This window comes from Diadema antillarum, unplaced genomic scaffold (assembly GCF_040938485.1).
Source record: "Diadema antillarum isolate AM-2024a unplaced genomic scaffold, OU_Dant_1.0 seq00001020_RagTag, whole genome shotgun sequence".
Taxonomy (NCBI): Eukaryota; Metazoa; Echinodermata; class Echinoidea; order Diadematoida; family Diadematidae; genus Diadema; species Diadema antillarum.
In genome coordinates, this window is record NW_027271855.1 from 836,419 (window position 1) to 860,886 (window position 24,468).

General features: G+C 37.7%; 1 protein-coding gene across 1 annotated transcript in view; it reads right to left on the bottom strand.

Annotated features, from left to right (window-relative positions):
* LOC139742786 (uncharacterized) overlaps positions 1 to 24,468 on the bottom strand; it is a 53,629-nt gene that overhangs the window by 21,078 nt on the left and 8,083 nt on the right. Inside the window, exons 7-26 of the mRNA XM_071653305.1 lie at positions 24,125 to 24,227; positions 22,567 to 22,811; positions 21,581 to 21,703; positions 20,399 to 20,743; positions 19,650 to 19,997; positions 18,443 to 18,475; positions 17,543 to 17,899; positions 16,074 to 16,184; positions 14,060 to 14,083; positions 12,705 to 12,806; positions 10,086 to 10,109; positions 9,847 to 9,951; positions 9,103 to 9,126; positions 8,283 to 8,384; positions 7,758 to 7,781; positions 3,187 to 3,291; positions 2,166 to 2,189; positions 1,554 to 1,661; positions 1,033 to 1,122; positions 140 to 481 (exon numbers count right to left, since the gene is read on the bottom strand). Coding sequence (XP_071509406.1) covers positions 140 to 481; positions 1,033 to 1,122; positions 1,554 to 1,661; positions 2,166 to 2,189; positions 3,187 to 3,291; positions 7,758 to 7,781; positions 8,283 to 8,384; positions 9,103 to 9,126; positions 9,847 to 9,951; positions 10,086 to 10,109; positions 12,705 to 12,806; positions 14,060 to 14,083; positions 16,074 to 16,184; positions 17,543 to 17,899; positions 18,443 to 18,475; positions 19,650 to 19,997; positions 20,399 to 20,743; positions 21,581 to 21,703; positions 22,567 to 22,811; positions 24,125 to 24,227 — 2,739 coding nt within the window. The remainder of the gene's footprint in view (positions 1 to 139; positions 482 to 1,032; positions 1,123 to 1,553; positions 1,662 to 2,165; positions 2,190 to 3,186; positions 3,292 to 7,757; positions 7,782 to 8,282; positions 8,385 to 9,102; positions 9,127 to 9,846; positions 9,952 to 10,085; positions 10,110 to 12,704; positions 12,807 to 14,059; positions 14,084 to 16,073; positions 16,185 to 17,542; positions 17,900 to 18,442; positions 18,476 to 19,649; positions 19,998 to 20,398; positions 20,744 to 21,580; positions 21,704 to 22,566; positions 22,812 to 24,124; positions 24,228 to 24,468) is intronic.

Genomic DNA, 24,468 nt, shown 5'->3' on the forward strand with positions numbered 1-24,468 from the left:
CGGTACTTGTATAATGCCACATATTTGATTCTTCCGAAGTGTGTTTTATGTGTCCATGTGATGCTTGTCAAAAGGAAAAAAAATGTATGCAAACATATATTATCTCAGTGAAACATTATTATACGTTATGAAACATTACCACTTGGCATCGCTGGAAATATTTCTAGAGAAAACTCCTGGTAGCTGCTTTCTCTCTCCGTCTGAATAAACAAATTACAGCTGTCAAATACTTTATCCCCCGGTTGATCGAAATCCGTATTCAAAGTAGAGGAGAAAGCCCAAACAGCATCCACTTCGCCGTCCGTGCTGTAGCTCCTTATAGTTAGGCTCCCGCTGTATCCGATGTCAACAGAATTCACCCTGACTATCAGCACGAGGCTTGGATCGGTGCAAACAATTCGCCATGATCGCACGATGCTATCTAGTGAGTTGGTGGAATCGCTCGTCAGTAACACGCTGTCGTTCGGACCGATGTTGATTGCTAGTTTGAGAATAAAGCCAATCCGTAATGTTCTGTTCAGACTTGATATTTAGGAGACAAGTCAATACACCAAAGAGACCCAATACAATAGTAATTTTCATATCTCACTCGCAGTCTCTGTGATCATCTTATACTTAACTTGGTTAGTATGCCGAGTAGGCATCTTTAGGCTTTCCGGTAAACTTAAAGTTCAAAATTGTATCGCATGTCACTCTCAAAATATGAAACGTGATACAAAACAAAGCTTTTTTTAAAAATATGATTCTGTGAACATACAACTTTGGTAAAAAAAAGACATTGTATGATTTTCAGCATAGCTTTGTCTTTATGCGCACATAAACACCGATATAGGCCTACTGCTGTAGTTTCCATTTATATACGTATGTCTCTATTTTCTCCCTCCGTATCATATAATTATGCATGTATGTATGTATGTATGTATGTTTACGTACATTAATACACATAAACACATTTCGCTCTTCATCCATGTGTATGTGTGTGTGTGTGTGTAGAAAGAGATATGAAAGGTTAGAGAAGGAAGAAGTACATACTACAGTTTCTTTCATCTCTTCCATCAGAGCAATCGATCCGTCCGTCACAAATGCGTTCGTCAGTATATTCCATATTTTCACACGATTCATCTGTGAAATAAATGGCAGACGATCCACTCATTCAATGACAAGTGAGGAATAACAAACACATTTCATATATAATGCATTATGCTGTGGTTAGTTCGATAAATATAATGTATGTGTTTATGAGTGTGTGTGTGTGTGTGTGTGTGTGTTTAGCTTATTAGAACACAAGGAGGAAATCAGCTGTGAGTTCTGATTGAGATTCTAAGTTAGGAATGCAATGGTTATTGTGGCTACGGAATATTCAATGTGAGATAGTAGAGTAGAATATCAAAATGAATCACATACTTATAGTACATCGCGGTATGCAGTTACAGGTGGATATAGTATTTATGCTTACCTCCATTTCGCGGTTCATGCGTAAGAGTGTAAATGGGAAAGAAATGCCCTGTTGCAACGATCAAGAAATAGTGACAGAATTTGTAAAACGTACTTACAGCAATCTATTTCGTCAGAAAAGTCACCGCAATCGTTCCGACCATCACAAACAGCAGTAGGGTTCAAACATGTCCCATCTGGACACCGGTATTCATTGACGGCACACTCTGTGAAGACAGTTTTTATTAGAAAATTTCCTCTCTTTTTCTTTTTTTTTTTTGGGGGGGGGGGGTGTATTTTCCTTGCTTGCCCTAAACATACTTTCTGTAATACATCAAAATACGCTGCAGTGGAATCGATAAGAATATCGCAATTTCCGCAATCAAAGATTACGAACAGACATGCTCTTAATTGGGGGTTATTTCACATGCTGACGTGAACATCATCTATAATATACAAGTAAGCATTTGAATTCTTGTGAGCTGACATGCTCCCATTTGATCGACTGTTGCATTCCATAGTCCCTCTTCGAAGGAGTCAGTGGACGTAGGCGATGATGAAAACGTACCTTGCCTAATGACACATGCCAACAGACTCAAATCAGACATATCTCGATTGAGAATCTGAGCTCTTGCTGCTACTACATGCTTATCGAGGAAACAACTCTCTTTTTTCTTGTATAAAGTCTAGACAATGTACAAAAGGGAGCAGTATAATATCGAGCTACCTACCGTTAGGGATGGGTGTTGAGGTGTCTGAAAATGGGGAGAAATATATGGCGTTATGTTACTTTGTGTAATACAGCAATTATGAATCTTCAATGTTTACATGGTTTAAACTTAACCACTGCTTTGGTATCAATCTCTAACCACTACCAGAGTGACTCCGTATTCAGTCATGGGTAAAAGTTTTTTATTATTATCATTATTATTGTAGGCGTTTATATTATTCCAACCCTGAAGAAAAAAAAAACAACACAGTGCCAATTCGCACAAGCTTCAATAACCACCACGAGAATTCAACAATACAGCTTTTGCAAAAGTAAAACTGAAGAAATTAGTATCTTTAAGAAAATTATTCCCCACACAATTCTGATCATGCATGTGCAAGGTGCAACTCTGAAAAATGATCAGGTAAGTAATCAATTATACAGAATACATCTTGCAATCAGATTGCTTTGGACTCACTTCGTAGGAGGGGAGAACTCGTTAAGTATTAATTTATACAATGCATTGCTAGTATTGCATATTGTGTAGCTGAAATTGTATCATTGCTCACAAGTTGTCAAAAGTCATTCTCGCAAAAACGTTATAAGTGATCAGTGTCGGATGGGACACCCCACCTACTTATTGTTTGGCATCATTTTGTACATACTCTTAAGAAAATAACATGTCCTACCAAACTGCATGCAGACGAGAATGAATGAACCATTAACTTAGTTTTATCTTTCATTTTCGGAGTAATCATTTTGGAATAATGAACCTTCGAAATAACGCAACAAATGTTCGGATTAAGGGACCTTTTTTAATTTACGGATTACTGAACCTCTAGGTACATGAATTTTATGTGTATCAGATTAACTAATCTTTTGAATGACGACCATCAACCCCCAATTTTGTAACATGCAGTTATTCATCCTACTTTTAAGTCAGTCTAAATTCGAAAACACTTTGTTGTTTTGTTCATGCAGTCATCTACAGAATATGTGTACAAGATGCAGCAGTGGCGAAAAACCATTCAAAGTTAGCTTACCGCATTCAAACTCGTCAGAATAATCGTCACAGTCGTAATTTCCATTACACCGCAATGTTGAGTTGATGCATCCTCCCAAGATGCATCTGAAACCACCGACACAATCTGTGGAAATTAACATTTTGAATTTGCTTTCAGTTGGCATCTATGGGCGTGATGTTCTTCTACCATTTGACAAAGTCACTATGGTAAAAATGAAATTCAACGAGTGTGGTCCACACTGAATCCTAAATATACAATATAAACAAAAATATTGCATTTTTTTTTTCTTGAAATGCAATGGCAATAAAAATGATAGCTAAACTAGCAAAATGAAAATGCTATTTGGTGCAAAATTGTTATATGAGGAAACGATCATTAGACATTGAAGCGCCAGCTTGTTATTGATCAATTTATTGCGCGTCGCAAAAGTATGCGCGTGATGTCAACCCATATCTGCCGATCTATGGGATATCGCGCAAACGCTGCAAACGCTGATCTATAGGATAATCCATAGCAGAAATGAGTTCATTAAAGCCCGTGAACTCTGACCTGACATCCCACAGTCCTTTGCCTAACTTCCTGTCACTGTTGTTTTGACTTGTCTTCTCTTTTGAGGTTTACAACTAACGGAAAAAGGTCTACATTAATGTGAGATCGAACCCTGCAGGACGCGTGTATTTTTTTACCGTAGTGCCATCCATAGGGTTTATCAGTTAGACCACACTAATCCTCAGCTATTTTACACTTTTCATCTAAAGTTTATTTATATTTTTAAGCATTATACCTTCTGAGCTATATACCACTAGAAAGCTTACATTATGCAGATTTCATAATCGTATTTCTGTATAAGGACTATGAATATTTTCCATCAGCGATTTCTTTCGAATAAGGGATTATGATTATTTATAAGTGTATAATTCATATATACGTAAATGTTATTACATGACGTCTCATAATTTATCACATGACGCTGATTAAACGGTACATTAATCAAAGACTCTGTCTTTACTTACTATTAACTCATTGTTTTTTTTATAATTTTTTTAAGATAAAAAAAAATAAAAAAATCTGTTTCGTCCACAACTTTCTCTTTCAATCGATATTGTTTTCCATAGTTTTCTTCTCATAAGTGTCGATGATAGTACCTTGAAGCTGAGACAGTACAGGTTAGTGAACGTTCGTTAAATAGCCTCCGGTCTCAACAGCTTATAGATTGCATTACGCCATCGGTGGATAGGGGATTTAACCCTTTGTGTGCCACATTTATTTAATGTCCATGTATAGGTTTATGTGTGAAATTTGTACACATTTGACTCATTGGCACAAAAGGGTTAAGAGAGTGTGATGACCAAAATCGCTGAGTGGATATGAAACTAAAATACAGATATATGATGACCTAATAAGTACACTTTCACCGTATGATATTTGCTAGCAGTACATCGAAAGGCTCTACCACAGCACTTTGCCAGGCCACTGAGATGTTTTGAAGTCTATTGGGATCGAAGGTGTAAAGTAATTTCGATCGTAATATACTTTTATTCCTGTAGCGACCTCCACGTTCAGTACTATATAGGAGGCGAGAAAACCACTTATCGAACTTGGTAGCTTATTTGTTTGCATCAATCTATTTCGTCCACTCAAAATGATGTAAAATTATGCTGTTGAAAAGAATTGAAAAAATAACTAAAGCATAAAAAAACACAAAGTATATTATAATGAGATACTACAACGTGACTGTTAGGCAATATTTTTTTTTTGTGGTGTCAGCTATTAAATGCAGCTCATTTCACTCAAGAAGGAAGCAAGGGACACTCAGCAATAAACATTCCAACATTTGACTGGACTGAAGACCTCATAGTGCGAGAAGGTGTAAGGGCCAGTAGTCTGGTAGGAATGGTGGGTCAACATGCACCCTCCGAACACCTTTTTTGAACTTACTTTTTTGTAACCCTTAGGGTGTCTAGTTAATGATTTTTTTTTGTTCCCAAGAAAAAAATCGTGTCCCATGGGGGTCATTGGCGGCCATCTTGGCACCCATCTTGGATTTTCAGGGAAAATCATTAATTTCTATAACTTTTGAACTACATAGCATACAATTACAAATAAAGCATTTCTTTAGGGTAAATGTGACATGAGGAATTGATTAAAATTACGGTTATTTACATGATTGAAGCAAGTTTGAAACAAGAACAGCTGAATGTAAAGAAGGTAAGCACCACGGCAATTCATATGGAAATACCCCTAAAATAACAGGTCAAAAGAGGTGAACATACTAATTTTGATCACATGTGAAAGTGACTAATCGACAAAAATAAAAGATAAAATGAAATTCAACACTTTTTGTGTGCATTCTATTTCATTTAATTTTGTATTTAAAGAGTTTGAGTTGGGGTATTCTCATGAAAGCAATTCCTGTGCCAAAATGCTTAGTCGATTTCAACAATTTAGGTGCCAAAATGTTATCATTAATACTTATTTGAGATTAGGGTAAAAGTGGTTCATTCAAACGTATTTGTTAAAGCCTTCCTGTCTGAAAATAAACATATGAATTTCACTTGACAGTCAGAAATCCACTCTGCGAATAGAGACTGATATATCAATGTGGATTGCGGCAACTGATTTTGGAATATTTGCGGAAGAATTGGTATTGTGCTTACATTCTGTATTCAATTTAAACAAAAGATTAAAAAAAAAATTTAAACAGTGAGGACAAGTGGCCCTATCTTTCCCACTTCCCCGATTGACTTGCTTCAGAAAATTACCGAGGAGATGAAGAAGGATGAACAGGAGGAGGAGCCAGACATTGATTACGATTATGGTTTTGTTAATGACTATAAATTACAGAAGTGTGAAATGAAAAGCTGACATATCGCTTACCGCTTCTTTGGTTTGTACAGTTACAAAGGATGAGAATTCAGAATACTTTTGACAAAGTGAAGTCATACTGTCTTACTTTATTTCCCCAATATATGTTAAAGGGGATGGCTCGTAACTGATCAGTGGAAATCAGTGTTAATGCTGGGGAATGATTGTTCCAATCCTTGTGGGATTCATTTAAGAGTACACTATATCAAATGTTGAGTGAAAATTATTTGCTTCAGAATGGTCTCATATTCAAGTACAGGCATGCTAACTTAGTAACATTAAACTGCATATTACTTGATTATGAGACCATTCTGAAGCAAATAATTTTCACACAACAATAGATATATAATGTACTCTTAAATAAATTCCACAAGGATTGCAACAATCATCCCCCAGCATTCCCACTGATTCCCACTGATCAGTTACTAGCCATCCCCTTTAATTCCATACTTCATGGAAAACATATGCAGACGTCACAGATGTAACAAACCGCTTTGTCTTTTGATAATAGCTTAAATATTGTGTCTTGTATCAACAACTTAAAAAAAAATTGAAAGAAAAGTTAATTTCAAACAATTTGAACTTTCTTTTGTTGAATTTGAATACAGAATGTAAGCACAGAAGTGATTCATATGCAAATATCTCTATACAGAGTAGCAGCAATCCACATCGATATAGCAGTCCCTAATCACATGGTAGATTTATGGCTGTCAATTTGAATTTATCTCTTTGTTTTCGGACAATAAGGTTTGAACAAATACATTTGAATGAACTGCTTTTAACCTAATCTTAAATAAGTTTTAATGAAAACATTTTGGCACAGTGATTGTTTTCTTCCAAATACCCTAACTAAAACTCCTTTTAAATACCAAATGAAATAAAATTCAATGCCCACAAAGAGTGTTAAATTTCATTTCAAGGGTTAGGGTTTAGGGTTAGGGTTAGGTTTAGGGCTAGCGTTAGGGTTAGGGTTAGGGTTTGATGGTTAGGGTTAGAGCTAGGGTTAGGGTTAGGGTCCCCAGTCTGTGCCGTCTAAAAAAACACGCGTCCGGGCTTGGCGAGTTTTCAGTAGGTCGTATTCTTGTCTTTTTGTCCGAAGAAAAAATTCCGAAGCGTGTGTAGAAAACAAGTCATATTCTCGTCCCATGTTTAAGCTCGACAGTGCGAAAGCATATTAACAGACTTGGATCTTTTCGAGAAACAAATTGGCAACCACAGATGAAAATCTGGGAACCCACCTTGTCAAGAAGCTTAGAGAGTGACAAAAATGAACAATAGATACGAACGGAAAGATTATTAAGGTTTCTTACTGGCGCGTGTGTCTCTATTAGAGATGGTATAGCATTGGTTGAAATGAGGATTGGGCATTGGCGAGATTCTAAGTAACCACTAATGAAATGTCAAAGGGGATACAATTCCCAGAGGAATTCAAAGTTTATTTCATCAAAATCGGGTTTGAAATGGTTGAGATATCCAAAAACAAAGTAAAATCAATCAATCCTTATTAAAGGTAGTTCTTATCTATCATAAGAAACATTTTTTTTAATATCAGCCATTTCAAAATTAATGTTCATCAAATAAACTTTGAATCCCTCATAGATGGTATTGCATGCTCTATCATATTTCATAAGAACAGGAAGAAGGTATATCACATTATTTCACAAAAATAGTCAGAAACCTGAAGCCTATCTCAAACAAAATTATACCATCCCTCGAAGACTTACCCTCTGGCGATGTCGTTGGGATATCTGGAATGGACGCATGGAAAAGATAAATGGGAAAGTCATATCGTTTGGCCATAATAATAGAATAAATGTTTAGTACCTCTCTCTAAACCATGAACCTAAATGCATTGTGCGGGCATAGATATTGTGTAGATCTTAAGATATCATGCAGACCCCCGAACATCTCTCTCTCTCTCTCTCTCTCTCTCCCATTTATACCTACCAAGACTGAATGTTACCATGACGTTCCAATAGAATATCAAATCATGAAAATCGCCCTCAGTTTGCTCGTGGCCTCAGAGGGCGGCGTTGGAGCTAATGCAATGAACAGACTGGACTGTACTTCCATCAATGAACATTGTAAGAATTTACTCAGAGTATTCAAGTTTTACAGGAGGTGACTTTTGGGACCCATGGGGCCCAGGAGAAAGGGAAAATCATATGATAAAAAATTGATGTTTTTTTGTAACTGGTACTGTTTTAGACAGGATTGCAGGCTATTAATTTGAGGTGAATTAGGCTTACCGCAATACATCTCGTCTGAATTATCCCCACAGTCATCATACCCATCACAAAATGCAGCTAGGTCAACGCAACCTCCCTGAAAGCACATGAAGCCATCACATTCTGTGGAGAAAATAAACAAAACGTTCACATCTTCTTAGATTTAGTGTACTGCACTGTTCTGTCGTCGTTTTGTTGGACTAAACAGCTTCATTTCATTGAATTTTTTCCATTTCCTACAAAAATTGAACACATACTACATCACGTTACAGTAGTTACAGTAGTTTACAAAATATTTTAAGCATACGGAAATGCTTGAAATGGGGAGCAATGCTAAAAAGCATAGCTTGTAGGGTGCATTCCTCCTTCTCAAACAGATTTGTTGTATATAACGTTATACAACAAAATCATTTGATTGATATACATAAAAGCGGAATTACAGAAGAAACTTGTAACAGCTTGAAATTACAAGGTATGTATAGTCTACATGTATATAAGCCACTTTATAAGATTCTCTTAATGTGTGTAATGAATTGGCGCTCCTGCTCAACTCACACTTTTGAGTCTTGGATTATACGTTCTAAGTGCAAACATCATCCTCCATCTGTTTGCATCAAAATTGTACTTACGAAGAGAAAATACAGATTACAGAAGTTATGAATCAGCTTCTATAGCCTTCCACAGCATATTGTACATATTAAGAATCATTTTTTTAATTCAATTTTTGTATTTTGATAGCTCTGAAGAATTTTTTTTTTTTCATGTAGTTCGTTTTTCGCTATCAAATACTAGTCTATCCAATATATTTATAGAGTGAAACACATGGTCTCTTAAGACTTACCCTCTGGAGATGTCGTTGGGATATCTGGAATGAAGTTATAGGAAAAACAAAAATAATGCATGCGACGTGTCATTTAAAAATCATACGGACATGAAAAACGTGTCTTTCCTTACCTCACTCTATAATCATTATTATAAAATAGGTGCGGCTTTACAACACAGAACAAAGTATGTAAATCATCATGGTAGACATAGTTGATGAGAAAGAATTATCAATCATCTATAGGAAATACGGACGATACAGTGTGATATTCATAAGAGCTAAATGAATATTTAGAAGCTATATATCAGTTGGTCTTTGCTCTGAATATTGGATCGTAACCGTAGCTCCTTTCCAGTAAATGATGAACAGGAGACAGAACGCATAATAAACTAAACCGACTTTATAACCTCTTGTGTGTGTCTTTAAAGGTCTATGGGAAGTGGACCCAGTAAAGTGTGGTTTATTAACATGGAGGGGAAAAATTAGGACTGACGATGTCATGAAAAGTGCACAATCCCATCCTGGACAATTCTCTCCTGGCATTCAATTTGAATCATTCCATCAAATTTAAAAGACGGTAAGAACAAATTCGTCGATTTATGACAGGATATCACAGTTTGTTTTTATTTTGTAACAGATAATCATACATTCTAAATCAAGGAATTAAAATGCAAATTACTAACTCAAATCATCTGAGAATCTTCAGATGCATCTTCTATTAGGATGCCAGCAGTGGAAGAAGAGCACTCAAATTTTGCTTACCGCATTCATATTCGTCGGAGAAATCGTCACAGTCGTCATTTCCATCACATCGCAATGTTGAGTTGATGCACTCTCCAAAAAGGCATCTGAAACCATCGACACAATCTGTGAAATGAATATTACGCAGGGTTATATAGTACATTTTGCCTCGGTTCCTTGCTAAGAAAGAAAAGACGAGAAGAAGTCTTGCTATTAAACGTGCAAATAAAATGGTCAATAATGTGTCTCTTGAGACTTACCATCTGGCGCCGTCGTTGGGAGATCTGGGATAAACAAATAAGAAAAAAACAATGCATGTCATGTCATTTGAAACGTATATTTAAGAGCTTTTCCACAAAAAAAAAAAAAAAAAAAACATGAATAATTTTTAACATTGTACTGTTGTTCACGTAGTTTGTTCGAGTCATCTCCAAGGCAAAATCAACACTCTGTTAGCGAACTGCTTCCCTTGATATCCACTATGCCCTATACGGCGAAGAGATTCGGGTGTAATATGATAGATTAATCTAATTCGTAACATTAACGGATTCTTCTTTACCTTGATGATAAAACAATGTTCATACCCCCAAATATCCTCCTTCTCCTGTATTCACAATTAACATTTAGAACAATCCTTAATGCCCTGTGTTCAAGGGTTTGTAATTTTAGTAGCAGGATTAGTTCATATTTGCGAAAGACCAGCGTAGCCGAAGACCCTCACTTTTTCTATTGACTTTGGGCCCCGCAAACTCCCATCATATTTCCAAGCAGTTGTGACACTTAGCATTCCTTATTTTAAACGGAAGATCACTTGTAAGATTCCTCCTGGGTGGGATCTTCATGAATGTAGATGTCCGTTCCCATTAGCTTTGATCCATCACATACACCCTCTGTCGTGTGTTGTATGTCGTGAACTTCACGATATGTTTTACAGGGTCTTTCGTTCACCAGCACGTTGCTGACTGCGTAGCAGTAGGCGATAGCTTTACTTCAGTCAAGGTCTTCTGAGCGGATGTCGATGTTTAGCTCTTCCCGCACGACTTTGATGACAACCTTGACGGAGTCCTCATCAAATAGTCACATTCGTCGATGGCATGCAAACGAAGACAATTTCTTCTAGAGAATGATTGCTCCTGTTTCTTCTTCCTTTTATCTCATCTTGAGTTCATTGATTTCTTTTCCCAATGTTTGTGTTTGATTCCCTTCCCCCTGCAGGTCAAGATCCCGTGCTCTGTGCAATATGTCGGTGACATTTTCCAAGATGACGTCTTTGAATTTTACTGCCTCAACAATGGCGTCTATAACAGCTTTGGACAGCAGGACTTTGTGAATCCGAGACTGCATGGAGTTCATCGAACAAAGAATGCCACTTCCAAAGTCAATGAGTGCTGTGCATAGGTGACCAGCCCAATTAGCGATGCCAGGGGGCTATGTTCATACCATTTTGGCATACCGAGGCCGTTCTCGTACCTGTTTCGGTGGTGAACGGTTGCCTTCATGACTGGTAGAGCTCACATTTCTCTCTTTTCTTCAGGTCCTTTGTTACTTTTTTTCTCCTGTTTTCAAGACAGCGTCTTGTCTTGTTTCTTGATTCTTATACATGATTCTAATCTCTGATGATCAAAGTATTATGTTCGTTTTGTTTGTACGAATATTCGACAGCGTACAATAATTTCGATGTAATGCTGGGAGAGTTTTTGATTGACTGATTGATTGACTGATTAATTGATTGATTGATTGATTGATCCATTCATTCATTCATTCATTCATTCATTCATTCATTCATTCATTCATTGAGGCCAATTTAGGCCATTTATTCGACAAATTAAACAAAATTATATATCCTAGTGGCGTTTACAATGAGAGCCAGGCAGCCATGAAGACATCCTGTACTAGTATTAGGATGCCTACATATGAAAATACTATATCCTTTACAATGGCTACATAATATTACAAATAATTATGTGTGAAGTCAGTTGGGAGAAGAGACCCTGCAGTTCATGCAGATATAAGTACAATACACATAACTTAAATCTGCCCTTTGTGTAGGTAAAAGTTGTCAGCATTTTATGATAACAAAGAGACCCTGGACCACATCTCTATTTTGCTTTTGTTTGTTGTTTTTTTTTTGTGTGTGTTTTTGTTGTTGTTGTTGTTGTTGTTTGTTTTGTTTCGGCCAAAATGTAACCGGGGAGGGTAAGGGGAGGAAAAGCACTTTTGCAATTACTTTTTTTTTAAAACTCTTGATTCTCAATGCTCGGGCGGTCGGGAGCTTTAGTGTGTGTATGTATATGTGTCACACACACACACACACACACACACAAACAAACACACATACACACATTAACCTGACATATAGACCCGAGGGATGTAAATCAACTAAACGGGGAGAACAAAAAAAAAGAAACATAAATGACAACCATTTCAGTGACAAAAGTGATCCCGAACAAATTATTATGGGTGGTGACAAAGTGTTTATTTTATACTGAGAATGGGCGTAAGCCAAATTGGCCTAAGGGGACAATTTTGTTATTTTACCAATTTTGGGCCAGCACACAAGAGGCCAACTGCCTAAGTTATAGGTAAAACCTGTTCTTCTTCGTTGGCATGGTTGAAAGATTTACTTTTGCCATTGTGATGAGCCTCTTCCGGAGCAATGAAGAAAAAACCCAACAACAAACAAATATGAAAAGCAAAACCTCTTTCAGGAATGAAAAAGGGAGAAAATACAAACACAGAACAAGGAAAAAAAGTGGCATCAGATTGGAGAAAGGGCGGTTTCTAGTTCCTTCACGTAAGAATTGCCTACGGATTATGAAATCTTTTTTTTTGTATTTTAGACAGAATGCCAAATAACTCTGCAGAAAAATAAAGCTTACCGCAATACATCTCGTCTGAATTATCCCCACAGTCATCATATCCATCACATAATGCTGCTAGGTCAATGCAACCTCCCTGAAAGCACATGAAGCCATCACATTCTGTAAGAGAAACGTCGATGTATTGATAAATTAACGATACTCAGAATATGTTAAGAAATGTGATGCATTTTTAATCAAAATGATTGTATGTATTCAAAATAACTACTTTAATAATCATATATGCATGTACAGATACCATTTACAGCGCTTGCCAAAAGTCAATTTAAAACATATTATATTCCACATACTAAGAATCTTGCTATAGGATTGGTCAAGAGCTGATCACGTGATAAAGCATAGTTTTGCCCATCACATCACCTGAGAAGAACTATAAGGTCACTTGGTAGTACACAGTGCAACGCACTTTCCCTTCAGTGTCGGGCGGTGCGCGCAGCAAATTCATTGTTTTGTCATCTATAAAGACAGCTGTTTGTTTTGCTGATCTCTGGCAGTCCATACAGTCTTAACGCGAGATGAGTACGCGCGAAATAAAAGTGCGTTGCACTGTGGACTATCATTTAACTAGGTCACTTGATAGTACACAGTGCAACGCACTTTCACTTCAGTGCCGAGCGGTGCGCGTAGCAAATTCATTGTTTTGTCATCTACGCGCACACGTAGCCTAAGCCCTAAGGATACCTAAAGACAGCTAAAACAGTTTCAAATGTGGAATAAAATGGGAATTTCTAGGACCCTTTATGTGGAAAATAAAGCAAATAATCAACTTTTAGTTTCAGGCAATGAGACAAACTATCACTTCCTCGGCGATCTGAATGTGTACGCTATCTTTCCTCAGCTCCGCTTCGGAAAGATAGCTACATCCAGATCGCCTCGGAAGTGATAGTTTGTCCCATCACCTTCACCAACGTTGATTATTTGCTTACTACATTGATGGTAGACTTTTTTCATGAAAATATCATGTGTACTAGAAGGTATAACCTGCGTTGACAGTGGTGGATCCTGAGGGCGCGCAACCGGCGCACGACCGCCCCCCCCATTATTTTTCGTTAAAAACAAAAGAAAAACAAAAGAAAACAAATGAAACCCGGAAGTGGCAGCAGAAATATTAGTTGTGCCCCCCTTTACAGAATTTCTGGATCCACCCCTGGTTGATGCTGGCATTCAAATGGTATCGCTTGATTTCGATGTATATTATGTACATGTTTACGTCAATAACGATGCAAGGAAGAAGAATACAGCTCATGAAAGCAGTAGCAGTCCAAGCTGTCAAACAATATCAAACTTCAAGAAAAATGGCAATGGTAGTAGGCCTATAAATATATGGGCTGGGGCTATATTCTATGAACACTAACCTTCTGGCGATGGTGTTTCCACATCTGGAATGGAAAAATAAAATGAATGAAGAAATCAGATGTCAATTGTGTAACTCTCCACTACGATGACTGGATGAGAATGTTCAATTATGCTGTCATTTGAGCATTAAATGCACGGTATCAACATCATATCCCTACCAGACGCAACTGTCTCGAACGTGTACACCATTATTTCAACAACTGATTTTAATCAGGAAATACTAAGCAAATGCAAGAAAACAAACGAGGCGATATATATATATATATATATATATATATATATATATAATGAAGAAATAAACTGGTAATGCATGTTTTGCCAATAAAGAATCAGTTGATTCGACTCAAATTTTCAGTGGCCTCCGCCTTCTTCAGGAGTCTTGACAAGAGAGAGATAGAGAGAGGGAGAGAGAGGGAGAGAGTGCGAGAAGGGGTCCCGACCGTGTACAGAACCAGTGTAGCTCCTTCATTATTTATTCAGTGCCAGAAGAAGAGCATTCGTGGACGTAGCTAGTGATCAACGTATGTGGTTTATTCCCATGCTTTCGGTCTTTTTAAGACCTTCATCATAAAAATGTAATCACATCAAATTATGAAATGTACCCAATGATGTGAAATCAATTATGTATGTCATTATTGTATTATATATCACTACGAACCCATTGATGACATGCTCATTATAGGTTCATGGAAGTCAGATTTATACTGTTAACGAGTGCAGCCATACTAGTGAATCATTTTGTGTATCATTTCACAGCCCTAATGAAGGGCTCTTATCTTCTCGCACTGTGTAATGCATTATAGTATGTTTAGATTATCATAGTGGCAGTCCCTCTGCCAATTTCTTATGAACTTGTTTGCAAATCTTGTAATAGGACCTCCCTACGATTTTGGTAATGAAATCTAGGTGTGTGTTTTTTTCTCCTTTGAACTATAATGTAAGATGTAATTTATATATTTATGTTTTCTAACGTATTACAAAAAAAATCTGATTCATATATGAAATCATGTTGAAGCAAAAATGAATCAAATAAAGTATGATAATGATCGGCGTCAAGAAATTAGCATGATGCATCTCACCATGCCTAGCGAGGGTGGCACGATATATCGAGGCAATTTGCGGGTAATTTTTTGAAGGCGCACTCTATACAGTACAGACGCTGTACGCGCATGTTCAGCTATCGAATCAGGACGAAAAAAAAAATGAATTCTCTTCGGGTAATGTGACGAGGAAATGAGATAGGGATTTCCGATCCCCAGATTGTGACAAAAAAAAAAAAAAAATCTTGAGCTCGGATTTTCATCGGGCTGCTGTGAAAACTCCCCCAAAATGTTTTTAATCAAGCCTTGAACGAAACCTTAACAAATTTAAAAACATTACAAAAACGGCCTATTACACCTTTGACTTTAATAATCCTTCTCCAAAATCTACAGATTACAAACAGTTTTCAAATCGGCAGCATGTCCATTCTCGTTGGACTTGTTAGGCATGGTGACCGGAGGGAAGTGATTTTCTTTAGAGTTCCATGTATGTAATGTTTGAATATCAGTCGGTCTTCGCTCTGAATCCTAGCTGTACGCCATTACGTATGGCTTCCAATAACTGACGAATAGGAGACGAATTGTTATTAATTCAACCGATTCTGTAGCACTTTAGGCGTATCTGTGTGAGTCATCTGTTATCTTGGGTGAAGATTGGTTGGAATATAATTCCAAAGAAGGGGCAGGAGTTTGGACCGATTACGTAAAGAAAAGTGCACAGTCCTAGCTTGACATTCAATTTGGAACATTTGATCTACGTAAGAGAATGTAATATAATCACGCACAAATTCATGTATTTATAACGAGAGAGCAGAGTGATTGTTTTTAATCTGGTATCAGATAATTATGCATCCTGCATGAGGGGATTGAAATCACAAGAGTTATTGTAAGCTATGAACAAAATCATCTGATGCTTTAAAGACATTAGGATACAGGAGGTGAAGAAAAGCACGAAGAATGAAGTTTAGCTTACCACACTCAAATTCGTCTGTCCAATCATCACAGTCGTAATTTCCATTACATCGCAATGTTGAGTTGATGCACTCTCCCAAGAGGCATCTGAAACCTCCATCGTCACATTCCCCTGTAAAAATATAAAGAAGAAAAGAAAAAAAAAAGAAAAGAAAAAGCCTAGCATATCAGGTAGTATACACTTGCATGATTATTTGGGTTACAGTTCGTTATTCCATAGGTTCATTAATTCGAAAATGAATTAACGATCGCCATCGCAACGGTTCGTAATCCGAAAATGAATTAAGGTTCATTATTCCGAAATCTCCCTAATCCGAATATGTAGAAAAAGCTTCTTATTTATTTGCTAGTCCGAAAACGAAATAATTTGCGCATTTAAGGAAGTTCGTTAAAACGCACCTTTTTTCATTTTCCGATTACCGAACCTTCGGAATAATTATTCGTAAAACCCACTGAACGACCATCTTACATTTTGTAGGTTGACAGGGACTAGACAATTCTTATTATGTCACCATAATTAGATTATTATTCTTTCTTTTGCAAAGGTCTACGTCTACACTGTCAGCTCTGTAAGCCTGAACAGAATAACAGTCTATAGGCCTTTAAGAACTGGATCTTATTTAGAAATTAGAAATTTAGAAATTCCCTCACTCCATAGTAGGCCTATAAGATAGCAAGGGCTATCTAATGTTTATCCTACCACATTTCTCCTTAAGCTAAGGCGACATACCTTGCTACCCACTGAAAATAAAACCACGAAGAGTCTGCAAAGACGCTACAAATAGAGCTTTGCATACTTGTGGTATGTTCGCTTTTTCTGTACTGTGGTACATAAATGACCCGTCTTATTTCACATAATTCACACAACCATGTTTGACAAACCTCGGACAGACGTATTTTCTTATCGTTGTGTCCCGCCTCAACTTTCAGTGGATGAGGCAAAATGTATATATATATATAATGTGTGTGTGTGTGTAAGTGTGTGTGTGTGTCTGTGTGTGTGTGTATAATCATTACTATAAGGAGTAGTAGTAGTAGTATCATTATCCTCATTATCATTATTATCATCATTATCATCATCATCATTATTGATAGAGGAGTTTTACACTCATCTGGATAGATGTGACTTACTGACAAAGAACTGAGATGTACACAGAAATATACTGATAGATATTTATTTTCATATCCAAGGTAGTCATCTTTGCTTAATAAGATTTATTCATTTGTATTCAAGACTTCACAACATGAGTCTCATTCTCCTAAATTTACCTCCCCGCTGGTGAAGATCCTCAACAAGTCGGTAATCACTCCCAATAGACGACTGACAGACGACTGACACGCAATGGCATTTCCTTAGTATACCAGTGTGTGATGATTCAGGATAGACACAATATTCTTAGTTCCTATGTACAAGACTATCTAATTGACATTTTTACAGGCCTTTATGAATATGATGAATATCTGTGATACCTGTTTCCGCTTCCGTTCTAAGGTAAAGAGAGAATCCACGGTGATCGACAACCTTGTCCCGAGTGTAATGAAGCCAAACAAGTTGTGAATGAGTTGGCAGTGGATCAATCGAGAAGCCCAGGTCACCAGACAGACGTGCAAGCACCTGGCTGTCAGGTGAGGATGGGGACTCGCCCGTCCCGATGGTTAGCACGTCAAAACCATATTCTGTATCCAAATACCCGAGGTTTACGATGATTTGGTAGCCGCTTACTGCACTGACCCTCCAAAGGAAAACTTGGTCCTTCAGTTCATTCTCAGGAACGTCAGGTGAATCTATGCTTTCAAAGCCGAATTGCCCCAAATAAATGTCGAATTCTGTTGAGTAGGAAGAGAATAATAATCACAAACAAGTACAGAACCAGCGTAATTGACGAATTCCTTCAAATCTTGTCATTGATCAAATATATTTTCATCAACACGTATACACTCTTAGTTGGTGAATAATGATGAGGTTAATTTTTTGTGTGATGTGGTGATATACCAGGCATCCCTTATTTCAGATTTTCTCTTGACTTACTACTGCCTTATCATCATGATCTTCAGTTCAGTTATCCGTCTCAACCACAAACCAGACAACATTCAATAAGTTTCATATCCTCTCTTCTTCCAATAGCATTTATCGGCTACGTTTTTCTGTTTGTATAGCTTGCAAGCTATATGATTTCAAGCGCAAGTTTCCAACAAAGTCAGCCATCACGAAACACATGTTTAGACCACGTCTCGTGTTTGTAAATTAAGCTTCATATGTCACCTGCTTAGCTAGTATTTCATTGTATAGTAAGAACAAAACAAAAAAGAATATACATTGTCATAACTTTTCGTTTAGTGATATTAATTTTTTAATGCAAAAATACATACCTGTCTGTGATGAGATGTTAGTGAAACTTTGTCCTGTAAGTAAAATAAATTTCAAAAATTATAGGATTACAACTCCATCATTTCTCATTAAAGGAGACCTCCGGATGATTTTCAGACTTTTACATTTGAGCAACTATAAATTAGTTATACTGAGGACAGAGTTTCAGAATTTGTCATAATTGGGATGAAGAATAAGGAAGGTTTTCAAAATTTAAAACAAATTGCAATGAACAAGGATGATGACCTGGCAGAGTCAACATAAGAATGCATGAGTTGGGGCTCAAGGAAGCAGAACAAAAGAAGAAGGCATGCATAGATTATACACAGGTGAACTCGCAAGCAAGCGGTATTGTAATGGAATTTATACACTGATACATTTCTGAAATATGTGAACCTCCTATGTCATCATCCTTGTTCAGTGTAATTTGTTTAAGGTTTTTCAAACTATTGTTTCTCTGCTCAAGAACCACAATAAATTCCACATGGAGTTGTCGATTTATGTACTACATGATGTGAAATTATGAAAATCATCTGGAATGTCCCTTTAAGTTTCAAGACAACGGGTGTCGAAAGTTTTCGGAATCTCGTCCACAAAAAGTGGATGATTGCCTCTGTTTGTCCTTTGCATTATCATTATTTTAGTATTATTTCATTTTTGAACATTAGATCAAAAGTACACATTTTCCCTTTGGCTATTGCAACGATTTTATCTGCTTTTGCAGTTACAATTTCCTGAAATCATAGGTCAAGTCCTCTGAAAATAAGCTTTCGCACTTCCATTCACGTTGACTTCGTTTAAATAACAGCTTTCTTGTGTAGAAGCCTTTCTTAAGCAATCTTGCTTATATTCATTGAGGTATCTATACGTTTGTATTCGTTTCCGGATGACAAGGAAAAGTAATACGAGGTGTATTTATTCAATTCGAAATCGTCTTCCAAGACTGTGTTCTCCTTTGACCTTCTTAGAAAGACTGACATAAGTTTCTTCATGACGAGATATTACAGCCTTACAAAATACTCTAGGCCGACTACTGTATGTAAGTTCCTCTAGGGACAAAACACAATCTCCATCCAAACGTGACGCTGTTACGAGGCTTTTCATAATCACTGATAGTCTATCATTGCTTAGCCGTTTTCACTGAATTAAAGGAAAGTATCTTCTTGTCCTCGCAGCAAGTGTTGAGTGCATTTTTGTAGGTCACCTCACCTGTTGTGTTCATTGGTTCTACAGTAATGAGGAAGCCCACATCGGTGATTGTTCCATCACTGTCAAAGGTTATCCATGTCTGCTGTTCTGGTGTTACAACTTCACCAGATTCCCTTTGTCCAGTGAAGGTCTCCAAGATGACACCCTGAGACGGATCCCGTCCCGTACCAATGTTCAAAACATCGAAGAGAGGCTCGATAGACATGAAGACGATGTTAAACCTCGTCCCAAATCCTTCTGGTACAGCAATTGTCCACAGCTGAGAAACGTCCACGGGGTACTCAGCAGGAAAACCAAATGATGCGAGGGAAGTCGGGGCGCTTATTGTGAGATTATCTCTCAAATTATCTGCAAATCGCGAAAAGTTATAAATGAGATAAGTGAGGGTGGTTGCAAACAAAAGCAAGTTATCTTATGTGACATTTCTTGGATTTTCATTTACAAAAATTAGTAAGATATATCTATATCATTTGCTAAAATTATAGGCGTATGTCTCTCACTAAACTAATCTTATGAACGTACACAGGTCATGAGAAATCAAAACAATCACTGTTCTTTTGATTTTTATCACGAATGACATTAATGTTGATATTACTGCATGATACTTATACTTTGATAATGTAAAATAATGATAACTTCATGGCAGGATTGTCTTCAGCAAGTACATACCTCTCGATTTACTGCACTTTATCGCTTAACGCATATCTGTATATAGTACGTGAAACGGTGCAAGAAGGAATTTCTGTTACCATTGATTAGACATTCCGTAGCAAACACATAATCAAGAGCAATGAAGTCATCAATGGTGTAGTAAATTGTAGCTTCAATGATGAGCCAGCCTCCCTCTTGTGTAGTCAGCACGGTCTCCCCCATCATCCAATCCGTGGTACCCCTAGTTTCAAGCCACAGGGGCTCGGCATTGACAATGTTGGGTTCGTCTTCTCGTAGAAAGAGTATACTCAGAGTGCCTACGTAAGAAGAGCTTAATCTATACCGGAAGGTGAGACACAGATGTTCTCCGCCTGGACGCGGTTGAATCTTCGGACTGATGATTCGCGCCTCTATATCCGAACTAGCATAGTATATGAAACCACCTGTAAGGGATTAAGATAGCAACAATAATATGATGAGGAACTATTCTGAAAAATATAGCTACAGTTTCATTTTTGACAATTCCACTATTCAGAAAAATAGAGCTACAGTTTCATTTATGACAATTCCACTCCCTTACAAAGGGTAAGCAAAGCAAACCAAACGCCGTAAATGAAGACGATGTGATGATGTATGCATTATAGTCCCTCAAAATGAATTCATCGCCTTAATAAATGAGAACCATAATTGTTTATGACGCGTATACATTTTTTCTTCACGCAGTCTAGATATCATATATATGACGTATTTTTCGTGGCACATGCAACTTGTATACTTTTTTGCCCCGAGGCAAAAATCGCTTCATTGATGATTTTTACTTGTAAATTTGGTGTTCACTGATTGGCTGACATCAATGGAGCACATTTGTCAAAGTGGAGATCAATAAAAAGTATCTGTGATTCGGTAATAATGTTGATTTTGTCCAATTCTCTTTCATTTTAATGCAGTTTTTACTTACTGGAGGTTTCGGCTAAATATGGACATAGAAATTATTCGATATTTTCATGCTATGGCTAATCAATACGGAGATCCATCGGAGAATCAAATACAATGAGGATACCTTTTTACAACTGGAGTTTGATTTTATTCCGAAGATATATTTCATTCGGTAACATATTTCAAGTAAAACGAATAATATTTTTTTTCGCGCAGTACATGAAATCTCTCCCTTTCTCTTTGCATGGATATACTTTGTCATATATGCGTTCCTGCGTGCAGTGTGTGTGTGTGTGTGTGTGTGTGCATGTGTAATTTGTCCTCCTGTAAGCCCAAGTTCTCACCATCAGAAACATTGCTGTACGACCAATCAGAGCCATCTGACTTCATTTGCTGCCACCCGCAAAGATCTTGATCAAAATCACAAGATGTGCCATACTGAGACTGGAGCGGTTGATTCTTTGCCTCTGTGAAAAACATAAATTTAGAAAATCCATCCGGATGGACAAAGGTATTCTAATCAATTAACCATTTGAAAATGGCTAATTCTAAACTTCACATAAAGTAAATGACAATTCATTGACATAAGGACGTCATTGGAAACCATGACAAAATCATAATATATCTCATTCCTTTACATGTTTCAAACGATGTCAGAGACTTAAAATGAAGCTACGCCTCTGAGAAGGAGCTACATGTATTTCTATCATGTTTGGACTACAAGTTTGGAATTTCTAACATGAAAATATGCTTCTGTAAAGGGGAAAATAAATTATTTCACCAATTCAACGTGTACCGATCTTTTTGCTACAACAACAAAACAAATAAGAAAATATCAATAATCATCCTATACAAATGTCATGATTATTCACTTGGCTGTGGTAACGTCGGTAAAATCTTGTTGGAGAGGTGGTGGTCTATTAACTGTAGACCGTCTTATTAGCTCTTAATTGGCTAAATCAATATGAAATCGAGTCTATTGAGGTTTTTTGTCTTTTGTTTCTCGTGTTATGTCGTTGCAATATTTTGGTGTCTTTTTGCCATTTAGTGCTTCTTTTTAGATAAGATTTGTCAAATATGTGACTTGAAACTAGTTAAAAGGCAACAAAAGGAACAGGAATAAAGAAAATAATGCCCTGACTTCTTACTACAGCGGTAAATGGTGATTGTGATAAAGTCTTTTAATCATCAAAATACAAGGTATAAAAATATACATCCAATTCTCTGGAGTTCTCTTTGTTTTTGTTTTTGTTTTTATTTTACTTATCAATGTGTCCAAAATAATGTATTGATAAATGCTTCGACAAGGCAATTTGAGTAATACCCTTACCATTACAGGGGTACGAGGTTGATGCAGGAGCACACGAACAAGAAAACCCGCCGTTATCGGGGTAGCAGGACGTTACATTGTTGCCACTGCAAGGCTGGTCGGAGCAGGTCAATCCTAAATGTTCATGGGAACAGCATGTCAGTATTGCATAATTGTTACCATTATTCGTTGGCGTAGATCTAAAATAGGAAGGACAAGAAATTGAAGTGTACATTGCGACAGAATGCACGACTTTCCAGGAACGTCTATTTCAACGTGAGTATGCACGCAAATATAATTCCAGGGAGGTGTGAGACAAGGAGAAGAAACAAGTCTCTCCTTTGAGCCATGCTCTGTGCCTCCGAGATACTATATGTGCGCTCTATCGCAGGTGTTAATAGATTGCTGTGACAATTTGTGCCGCAACAGCCGGCATTTCTGTTTAGGTATGCAAGATTCCTCAATCACAACAAACCGAGCAAGCAGCAGTTCGCTGTTCCTTTTAGCACTTTTTGTAGCCATTATTTATAGTGTTGTAGAGAGCAGCACATGCGAACAAGAATCATTGTATCATTGTAGTTCTTTAACTGTAAGACCTATACTAAACATGCAAAAATACAGATTAGCCAATCACATAATCTGAAAGACTTCATATTCTCGTATTCAACTTTGCGAACAAAATTATGTAGAAATGTGCGCAAGACAGTTAAATCTTAACCTTGTAAAAGATACTAATATTCCTTTTTTTTCAGTCCTGGGGTATAGATAACAAGAAGATTTGAAATAAAAAAGTGAAAGAATTTATACCATAGCATATTTCAAGAAAGTTCCGTAGAGGATTTCAACAATTCCTCTGAAATACAGCTTAAAATTTTAAAGTCAAGAACCTCTTCTTTGATCTCCATAGCTGCGTTCAGACGAAGATAGTTTTGGTCGGAGTAACTTCGGAGGAAGGGTCGGAGGAAGGTCGGAGAAAAGGTCGGAGTAGTGCCCGTCTGAACAGGATCGTGGTAACTTCCTCCGGTCGGGGGAACTTACCATGACCTCTTCCTCCGACCAAGATACTCCTGAGCTTTTTTCAGGAGTATCTCGCTACCACGACTAGCCGGTCGGAGTAAATTGCCCATGCGGACAGACCCTCGGAGTATCTATGACCTTAAGACCCGGTCAAACCGCCAGAACTTTGCTGGAGCGTTCTTGGAGCGGTGAAAAAATTCATCACCGCTCGTAACCGTTCACCACCGTTTAACAGAAGTTGGCCCCCGTTAAGGCAACGCCGTATACGCTCGGCCACCGCTGATGGTCCCTCCTACCGCTCCGAAAGTTTTGAGCTGCACAAAATATTGCGAGCGGTGAGGAGCGGGTAATTTTCCGCTCCGGCAAAGTTCACCACCGCTCCAACAACGCCCAGTCAAAGTTTGGCACCGCTAGACGCAAGTTCGTGGACGCTTGGATCCGCTAGACCAACGCAGAAATCTTGAACACTGGACCACCGCTGCTTCGCCGCCTTTGCCCGGGCGGTGATTAAACGTTGCACAAACTTTGGTGGAGCGGTTGTAAGCGTTTTACGAGCGGACACGGGATTGCTGGAACGGTGTCGGGCGTTGAAGCAGCGATCCATTGCGGTGATGAACTCTGGTTTTGCGTTGGCATGGAGGTGTCGGAGCGGGACCAGAATTTGGCTATAAATACGGGGAGAAACCAGGAGCCCATTTGGAATTGAGCTGCCGTTGAGTGCAGGCCTCATTTATATCGAATTTGCTCAAATATTGAAGTAAAATACATAACAGTATTTTTTCACAGTTGTTGAATATTTCTTGACACAACCAGTGGGCCACATATATTTACCTGACTCCATTGGTTCAGTTGCCTGCTCAGTAATGATCTTCTTGGAGGCTGCTGCCTTTCCTTCTCCAGCCTTCC